Source organism: Xiphophorus hellerii, chromosome 22 (genome assembly GCF_003331165.1).
Source record: "Xiphophorus hellerii strain 12219 chromosome 22, Xiphophorus_hellerii-4.1, whole genome shotgun sequence".
In the NCBI taxonomy this organism is placed as follows: Eukaryota; Metazoa; Chordata; class Actinopteri; order Cyprinodontiformes; family Poeciliidae; genus Xiphophorus; species Xiphophorus hellerii.
The window spans coordinates 10660881-10671015 of NC_045693.1; the positions used below are offsets into that span (position 1 = coordinate 10660881).

The 10135-nt window shown below is 38.2% G+C and overlaps 1 protein-coding gene across 1 annotated transcript; it reads right to left on the reverse strand.

The window, feature by feature from the left end:
* Window positions 1-2: 2 nt before the first annotated feature.
* LOC116713624 (calpain-2 catalytic subunit-like) lies at window positions 3-7828 on the reverse strand. Its single transcript, XM_032553830.1, has 21 exons — window positions 7456-7828; window positions 7309-7378; window positions 5879-5997; window positions 5438-5571; window positions 5180-5348; window positions 4985-5068; window positions 4835-4920; window positions 4231-4305; window positions 3849-4009; window positions 3583-3752; window positions 3485-3496; window positions 3174-3385; window positions 3059-3095; window positions 2902-2967; window positions 2733-2790; window positions 2078-2142; window positions 1905-1973; window positions 1046-1124; window positions 402-518; window positions 226-284; window positions 3-145 (listed from the first exon to the last, which is right to left on the reverse strand). The coding sequence occupies exons 1-21, from the start codon at window positions 7690-7692 to the stop codon at window positions 122-124; spliced, it is 2103 nt and encodes a 700-aa protein (XP_032409721.1). The 5' UTR covers window positions 7693-7828; the 3' UTR covers window positions 3-121.
* Window positions 7829-10135: the final 2307 nt, after the last annotated feature.

The window sequence follows — 10135 nt, forward strand, 5'->3', positions numbered from 1 at the left end:
GAGGCATTTTTATTTTTTCTTTATTTAGTGGAATCTATAGCGCAAAAAAATGGATTAGATAAATTCATTTTCTTTTCAAATTCTTCTCTTCCTTGTTCCTGAATATTTCTTATCCTCAGAGCTAATATATTGCCAGGCACATCCACTGCAAGAGGAAACAGAAAAAAGAAACTCAAAAATCTCTCAAATAGCAATCATGTAAAGACATTTTATTATGTCCCCCACCTGTTGTATGTTCAGCTCAATCTTCCCTGAGTCTCCTTTCTCCAGGGCCTTAAACATTTCTGTAGGAGAGGCGGACAAACATATAAATTACTAATGTAAACACCACTATACTCTCTGTCGGCTCAATTGCAAAACCATTGCTGTGAAATTTCTCTATTTGCTATGGTGTCACTCACTGAAGAGCATTTCCAGCTTAATGAGACAGCTCACAAAGCTGTCAAAGTTGATTGCAAACTGAGCATCTGCATAGCGATTGACGATGGCCTGCAGCACAGCGCTGTTCACCTGGAAACCTGCAAAAAGAAAGATGAGCTGTGTGTTATCGTGTAGCTGATATGTGTCACTCTTAAAGATAAAGGGTGTTAGTCCTCAAGCTGCTGGTCAGGTATGGTTATTGGAAGGTATCAGGCACCAGCACCGTTTTATGTTGTGCCATTTTAAACGTGCACCTTTTATTGTTGTGCCAAAGTTTACATGCATGAAACAAAATTTGAATGCTGGGCAGGAGCTGCTTAACTGGCTTTTCCAGTTCTGCTGTAACTGCCCTCACATGTCTCTTGCAAACACACACGCACGCACGCCCCGCAAACATCTGAGTCAGTTGTTTGCTATTTGTTCCTGCAGTGCTTCGTCAGACACAACACAGAGTCAGAAAAAGAAGCACCACCATGCGTTTGCAAAGCTGTGTTGGAGAAGCAGGCTTGCAAGCAATTTAATGAGAAGGCAAAATCATAAAAATAATCATTCAGCAGTTTATTTCAGCTGATTTTTTTTTTCATCTCAAGCTTTTGCAGTGAACATTTGTTAACATGTCTGTTACCTGCTTTAGTAGCAGCGGCTCTCATTTCGAGGGAGCTCATTGTACCCGAGTTGTCTGTGTCGTGACTCTTGAAGATTTCCTACATCGACACATTAACAGCTTGATCACATGGCCAGGTTTTACAGCATGGTTGACAATTATTTGTAGGGCATTTAAAAACGCATTGAAAAGCCAGGATATGCAAATATCACAATAAATTATAATTTACATTCTTTGGTTTTCAGACCAAATAAACAGTTTATTTATTTATTTAAAGACCTTCGTTTATTATGAACTTGACAGGAAGCAGGTAGGAAATTGCCTGTGGTCTATCTGCTGTATCACTGAGCCTCAAAACACTAAGTCATTTATAATAACCTTTTTCTGAAACAAAAGCTCTACCATATGGACGTTGATGTTGTGTATGTAATGGCACCACCTTGAAGAAATATGCCATACATAAACAGGTAAGAGTGTAGATTATAACTAGTCACAAACATTTCTTTTCACAGTGGTGGCTAACAGACTTAGCTCACAACAGTGAGCTTTTAAATGCTTGCGTAGAGTGCCTGTCTATTAGGAGTCCATTTTTCTTACTGGATAAATCATTATATAAGTTTTCACTTCACTAACTCAAATGGAAACTTTGCTATTACTGCCACTGACTTGGGTGATGGTTGTGTTATGCACTGATGCCCATGTTCAGCAATTCAAACACAATATTATCAACCTTTGGCAATGTTCTGATATCTTCATACTCACCCTTCTTCTTACACAATATTACATATTTCTCAGTTTCAAACATGGAAATTGATATCAGTGGGTAAAGCTGTAAAAAGTGATTATAAATGCCTTATGAGAGGAGAAGACCACGTCATACCAGGTATTTCTGAAGTTTGTTCCAGAGAACATGGAATTCCTTTAGCCCCAACTTGGCATTTTCATCTTTCTGACAATGTTAAGACTTTAAAGGTCTGTCAATTCATGTTAACATCAGGAGTTTTACATTGTTACAGAATTACTGCTTTGAGTGCCATCTTTAATTGAGGATACATCCAGCAGACTGACTATGAGACGCGCCGTCTCGAGGCTGAATCCGTCTGTCTTGATGTCAAAGCCTGGAAAAGAAAGATACCAATGAAAAGAAAGACACCACAACTACAGTTCCCAAAACCCCAAAAGAAGCAATAATTGTCACCGCTGTTATAGATGTGTAACAAACTTTAAAATGAGTTAATCTTTTATCGCAGCTGCATTACTACACATTGACAAATGTCAAAAAAACAAATCTTAATCAGTACATTTATTCTATTTCTAGCCTCTGCATAAAGCTGCATAAAAACAAATATTTATATTTCCAGGAAACATCTCCAAAGGTCACTTTCAGAGAAGTGCAACAAAGAGTGGGATCTTGTGGTTGCAAAGTTTTCATGCCAACCATTAGATGCTTTCTCTGTGCCATTGTTTGTGTCCTATCAGAAACATAAACATCTGCAGCTGCTTGAAAGGACTTTAGCTTGGACAATGATGTTTGTTCAGATGAGACAGAGTTTGTTGCAAGATTTTCTGCAACAAACTCTTTAAGCTCAGTGTGCAGTTATTTCACTGCAGTGAAAAAAATAATTCACTTTAAAGGTTTTACACACTTTTAGCAGGAATTCTGTAACACATGCAAGACACTTTATATTTAACTTCTCGGCATACTTACTGTTAGAGACAGCGTTGTTCAGAATTCCAACTAACTCAAAGGCAGATACCTCCATGTCCTGTTCAACAACAAAAGGGCAAATTATGACCTATTAGTTTTCCATAATGGAGTTTGAAAAAAAATGATTGAAACCCTAATTTAAAGGGAACATGTGTGCTTCTGGACCTACATTGCCAGCAATTTCCTTAAAGATTTTCTTGACGTGAGGATCAATGTCACTTTCAGACACCTGCTTCTATAAAAGAGTGATGAAAACAAATGAAAACACCAGCATTTTGAAAGCTGAGCAGACGCTCTGTTGAAGATAAAAGAAGCTACAAGTTTACTTCTTTGATTTTAGCATCAATCTTCTCCTCCAGCCGCCTGAAATATAAATCTAGAATTATTCCTGTAATTGATGAACTGGAAAAACAGCAACATATGCAAAAGTATCACAGATACCTGGTATTGGCCTCTTTCTCTGAGAATACCCTGAGAACAAATTTGCCGTTCTTGTGAGGGTGAAAGGTTGAGGGAATGATGGCGTATTCTCCAGGGGGAAGTCTGAAGCGTTCGCACACTTCGCGGGTGTTGATGAAGGTGCTGCTCATCGCCACGGCTTTCTGACGCAGCAACACATCTGGGCCGAGGCGAACGTTGCCGCAGCCTTTGTACTTAGAACAGAAAGTTTTGTTTTTCTTTAGTAGCTTTTTATATACAAGTTTGAGCCTGAAATGAAGGAGAGAGAGTTGAAAAACTAATCAAACACAAACCTGATCTGGAACCTGCAAAACAAAATGACAAATGTTTTAGAAAAAATACTTTGATAATGTTTAATATCTTTAAATTGGGTCAAATGACTTCATGAGACCTTGTAAATGGCAAAGCCGATGGTCTCCAGTTCGCAATTAAGCCTCCTCTTCTGCCGTCCATCCTTTTGCATCAACCCCACCAGGAAGGTGCATCCGTGCTTCCCATCCAGAGGGTGGTCATCCACATCCTCCAGACGCATGACGAACTGAGGGTTGGAGCAGAACGTGGCTGGAACAGATCAAGGAGGAGAAATGTCTTATAAAGGGAAGTGACACAGAGCTTTGAGCTCTGAAATGCAGGGATCTTTCCAGGTTTCTGCCCAACCTGCATTGTTTCTGCAGCCGCCAGCGGTGGATCCCACCCTCCACATCCCTTCGAACTGGTAGTTGTTCCAGTGGCCAACCTCATCGCTTTCCAGCGTATCTGGGGTCAAGTTGCAGATCTCCAGCTTGGAGAAGTGCGTGATGAAGTCTGAGTAGGACATCCTGAAATCAAGAGCACAGTTGTTCTACAGCGTGTTGCAAAGATATTCACTCCCCTTAAGCCGAATGCAGACAAAACTGCTGTGACTTGACTGATAAAATATTTAAACACACAACTGTTATCTTGAAGGTTTAATTTGTAGCATCTACAAGCCCATATAGAAACGTATGTGCGGTGTCATCTATCACATGACATCCCACGAAAATGCAGTTCATAAACATACCAGAACTCTCCATCTTCTGCCACGTGGTCCAACTTTGATTTGTCAGCCTCACTGACATACTTCCACTCATAGGATCTATTTTACAAAAATAACAAGCAGTGAATGTTTTGCTTATTTTATTTAAAGTACAATTTAAAAGCAAAATAATTTTATATATTTTGCATGTTTACCACACTTAAATGTTTCAGAACATCCGATTTAAATATTAGTCAAAGGCAACATAAATAAACACAAAACACAGTTTTCAAAATAACGTTTTTATTATTAATGCAGAAAAAAATCCAAACCTATGTGGTCCTGGGTGAAAGAAGTGTTGAATGGCTTTTTTCTCCCTTAATAATAAAAACTTTATTTTAAACTTGCATTTTGTTTTAGCTTGTGCTGTCTTTAACTAATACTAAAATTGGTTTGATGTTCTGAAACCCTGAAGTGTGACAAACATGCAAAAAAAATATAGGAAATCAGAAAGGGTTCAAACACTTTTTCATACCAGACTAACATGAAAAAAGAACCAGTTTCTGTGTATTCCTTCTTCTTTTTTATGTGTCCACATTAAAGAAAAACAGACCGCTGGTTATCAATTTGCTGAACTGTCAGATTTTACCCGTCACTCCAAGGACCTGTCCATTCCACTTCTCCCCATGGGTTTCTGACACGGACCAGTTGAACATCCCTGCCTCTGTAGCTGACCTGGAAGAACAAGAATGTGCAGTATATTTGGGCATGATGCAAAACAAGACGCTAAAATAATTACCTCTTCTGCACCAGTAACAGAGTATGCATGTCCTTTCACAAGCTTCAGAGCGGTTACTGCCTCTGTCTCACTGGCGCTGGTAATCTAAAAAAAAAAAACCCATCAGAGATAAACACTTTAATCAGGTGCCCTCATGACTGTGTTATTGTCTGTTTTTCAAACTGAAGTGCAGTTAAGTATGAAAATGAGACTTGCATCAATAGAGCAGCCCAGGAGTGAACCTAGACTCAGGGCTTTCCGCATGATTTGGAAGAGTTTCGGTGGAGCTTTGCTCAAGGTGTAAATCTCAGCAATCCCTCCTGTGAAATCCTCAAAGCCCTCGATGGTGTTTCCTCCAGACAGAGCTTCGTAGCAGCCGTTCACCCTGCCAGGCACAAGGGAGAGGAACAAATTTAGCTCCTCAGTTTACACTCCACTAAAATAAACAAGCGTACACGTCTGAGTGATTTGTACTTTGCGTAAGCTTTCTCCAGGAGAGCGCTCCAGAACTCTGAGCCCTCTGCGGAATGAACAAACAGAAGCTTCCCGTCTCTGGTGGGTAAACGATCATCTATTACGACATCCACCCACTCACCATACTGCCAAAACTGAAAGAAACGATAAGTGTTAAAAACATACACAAAAATATAAATCTGGTCTCATAAAAAAATAGAAATAATAATCCTTGAAAATTATTTCAAGGATTTCCTTGAAATAATTCAATATCAAACTTTAAAGAGGGGCAAAACAGACCCTCAGCAGGTGAATTTTCTGAATTATTATTATTATTATTATTATTATTATTATTATTATTATTATTATTATTATTATTATTATTATTATTATAAATTATGTATCAAAAATACCCAAAGAAAGAAGCCTGTTGGGTAAATGTGAGTATTAAGTTCTCCTGACCTGAAAGTGAAATATCCCTGCATAATCCTCAGCGAAGCTCTGTTCAGTGGGCACCACCCTTCCTAGGATTCGCTGGTCCAGAGTTAGAGAAGCAATGGCAGCCAGAAGCCAGCAATCCCCTGAAACATGAGAGCAAATAACTGTGAACTGAAATACATATAGAGATTGAAATGGACACTTGTGATCTGCTGTGCATTTTATTTACATTTTGAAAACACGAAAAATGATAATATTTCAATCTAATATTTTTTGTGTTTTTTCCTTCAACACACACTCCTTTCATTCAGGGCCACTACTTTTGTTGCAAACTATAATACTATTTTCAGATTAAAGTAAATATGTAATTGCCTTAAAACTAATATACACCATTTATACAGAACTAAAATTTGAGTCATGACTTTGCCATTGCTAATTTTGTCTTGGATGAACAATGAAATTTGCACCAAAAATTGAGTTTAGCGATGCAAGGTCATCGCTCATCAGCAACATTCAGCTAAAGAAAAGGGTAAAAGTTGTAATAAAAAAAAATTCTATATAACTTTAAATGGCACTTTTAATAAACCTTAATTCTCAAAAATGACAAAACTGCAGCAGCTTTGTGAACATCTGGCTGAATCATGCACGGGCGATTTAGTAGGTCCAGGTTTACCGTCATCACCTCTACTAATTAAGCTAAAATTGTTTATTTCTGGTATTAATGTAACCCAGAACAAATTTTTAAAAGTAAAACCCAACTACATTTTTCGTTCATTGATAAAAATCTGTTTGTATCTGTCAGGGTGTTTTCAGAGATAAGAAATTATGCAAATTTTAAACATGTTGCCTTTTTTTAACAAAAAAAAAATCAGCAAAAAGAGCATTCCCAAAATCCCTTTATTGGGGGCTTGAAGAAAAGAAGAAGACTTTAAGCAATTCATATATTTTTTAACTAACCAGACTGTTTTAAGCTTAAATATGTGCACAGCTGAGAGAAATGAAATATATACAATCAGGTAAATTTAAATTGACTTGATCTTCACCAAATTAAAACTTAAAATCAGTCTCAGCAAGTTTAAGTACGTCAGTAGGATGTGTACACATAGGAGAGGCATTTTAACATTTATTTGTTATCAAATAATGAAAGCACATCTAACTTCACATGCCTGTAAATAAAGTTTACACCACTGAGCTTCAGGAAATTAGACTAAATGTACAATTATCAGAAGTGCTGAAATGTCACTGGTAGGTTTGACCTTTTAGTGTATAACATGAAGGTTTCTGAAGCCTTCAGAGTTAAAGGGTTAAAAGGAAAAGAAAACTCATTGTGTGTTACCATACGCTGGAAATGGATCAGCACAGTTTTTTCAAATGCAAATTTAATGGCAGCAGTTGGGGGAGGGATTGTTACAGACGGATTGTTAACGCATTAAAAATGGAAGCATAAAACTCACCTAATGCTCCCTGACAAATATCCGTCCTTGTGGCGCCATCGTCAATGAACTTTGGGTTTGAACACAGCTCCTACATGACAGATGGAACAATTTGAAAAAATCAATTATATTTGTGCAATAGACTTATTATTTTAAGTTGCTTCTTACCGTTGGCCTCTTCCAAACAATGCCTCTCGTCTTGGATGAGTACGGCCCCAGCTCATTGTAGCCTAGTGACTTGCTCTCGGCACCAAAGCTGCCATCCTCAAACAGGCGTCCCCTGCTCAGACACTGCTGCCGCAGGGCCTCATAATCCTGATCGCAAAACTTCACTGCCTTCTGGTTGGTGCCGATGCCTTCCGCCCTCTGCTGCTGCTGGGCCAGTCGATCTGCTGTGGAGGTCATCTTCACCCTTTCTGAGCGCTCACTTGCAGGATTTCCTTATTTAATAACAGGGTTTGTTTGCCTTGTGAGAAGCTCTTCTATGAAGGGACACTTCCCAGAAGTGTTTTTGTGCTGGAGTCCTTTATAGCTACCTATACGGATGGAAAGATGGAGTCGGATAACAAACAGGGAGGAGCCGCTTGTGGACAGGTGAGACAACTGGTGCAGACAGCAGCAGGCGTAAGCAAATCCACGATGAGCTCGATGTGACCATAACCGAAACAAAACAAGAACACACCTTAAACTAATAACACCCCTACCACCTTTTGTCATTTCATTTTCAGGACTAAATGTACATATTAGACACTGGAAATGTTTGTAAAAACATCTATGTGGTTTGACAAAGTTAACACACTATAAAACTTAACATAAATGATATATAAAAGTACATTTCCGGAAAATGGTTGTAGAAACAGATTGTGTGCTGTAAATACGGGTGGGAGTTGAGGAAGAGATCCCTCAACATACTGAAGCAACAGTTTAAATAGGTCAAATTTAAGATGCTGTGTTTCATAACCTGAGGCACGCACCGACACACCCAGTCAGGAGTTGTAGTGTTACATCCTCATTTTGTGCTTACATCCTCCAACCGAAATATAGAGCACCAAAGCCCTAAACAAATGTTATTTTAACTCAGTTTAATCAGGAATTAAACTGATCCTTTTGTGCAACGTCAGATTTGTGTTCTATACCATAAAATACAATAAGGTTTGTGGCCTTCAGATGACAAAATATGGAAATTATTTTGTAAAGTCGTGCATATATGGTATTATGATTAAAAATTCTTAATAATTATTCACAAAAGTCCATAGACATCAACAAAGATGACCATATTTCCTAGAAAAATGTTAGAAACACAGTTTGTGAATTCATGTTTTATCTGCCTGTACTTGTTTCCATCACATTTGCATAAAATCTACCTGGGGATTATTAGCTCATCATTCCTCAGAGACAGAACAAGCAGCTTCTTCTCAATGGCTGACTGGAAAGCCTTCATAAAAGAAAAGGAGTCTACATTGTGTGAAAACTTATTTATGAAGTTTGAACTTCAGTATCTCAATTTTAGAAACAAATGTGAAACTGGAAGAGGATAGAGTGAAAACTCTATATAAATAGAGTGATAGAGTGAAATCAAGTGACAATGATTAAAACAGTCATTGTCACTTGACAATGCTTTAATCATTTCAAATAACCACATTAACGCAGGTGCTTCTCTGGTCTGTCACAGTGAAGAAAGAGATGATCCAAACAGCAAAGGTTTCGACCTATCCGAATCTGTATACATTCTGAGCCTCACCTATGGACTCACAGGGGGAAATAAATGTCCCTTATGGCCTGGGAGAACCTCGGGATCCAAATGAACCTGAGAGTATCTTGGTTAGGAATGACTGTTGCCCTGATGATAACAGTTTTAGATATAAATTATTTATCAGTGTTTTGAAAAAAGCTGGCACCCTGTCTGGGGGTGTACACCACTCCCTTTCTGCTTTCTGTTGGGACAGCTGCCAAACCCACTGTGATTCCAGACAGATAAGGTAGAAGAGAAGGCAATCTGTTTTGGATTAATAACAAGCAAATATGTGGTTAAATGACCAATAGTTCCCAAAGACAGACAATAAATCAGTTAATTGGAAGACAATTCTTTGTGGAAGGAAAAATCTCAAAATGGATTCACCTTATGAAACTGATCACATTCCAGGTAGATCAAAGTTAATCATTTGTCTCCCTTCAAAATCCTTCTATGGGTTTAAAACTCAAAGGCATCATTTAGCATCTGTGTGACCTGTTTTGCTTAGAGCAAATAAGTCTGGGGAAATTTATTCAGTCTTTGAAGTCATGAAAGAGGTTTTGGTGAGCTGGAACCACAAGAGGAACTGGAAGGGGGGAACCTAAATGAAAACTTGTTTCAGCTGTACACAAATTCAAAACAAAAGGTGAGGCTTTATGAATCAAAAAGCTCTCAGCAGTACAAAGACGATCAAACTAAGAAGAAGCAATAAAGAAGCTGAAGCAAAGATACAATAAATGAGCAAAGGAACCTGACAGAGAACCTGTTGAAGCGCCAGAAATAAACATGAACAGCAGGTCTGATCTGATGGCAGCTGCCTGTTTAAAACAAACAGGAAATAAAAGAAACCAGTCATCTATAAAAAAGGACAGAGAAATGGCAAAAATACCAAACCTTAAAAAAGGCAGGCTTGGTTATTTTATGAATAGCAGATTCATAAAATAAATGCCTGCTATTCTTGCAGGCATGTCTCCTGTTTACCCTCACGACAAGTCTCAAGAGTTTAAACAAACGTCAGATGTAAAAGTTTTATTTATCTCATGACAAGACAGCCTGATGAACTTGATGATTTTTAACGTTTGCTGCCATTTGTCACACATTATATCTCAAGTGATA

Coding starts and splice junctions, on each gene's coding strand:
- LOC116713624 (XM_032553830.1), bottom strand. CDS start 7,692: ATGACCTCCACAGCAGATCGACTGGCCCAGCAGCAGCAGAGGGCGGAA. Junction 3,753..3,848: donor CGGCTGCAGAAACAATGCAG/GTTGGGCAGAAA, acceptor GATCTGTTCCAG/CCACGTTCTGCTCCAACCCT. Junction 1,974..2,077: donor TCATAGTCAGTCTGCTGGAT/GTATCCTCAATT, acceptor TAACATTGTCAG/AAAGATGAAAATGCCAAGTT.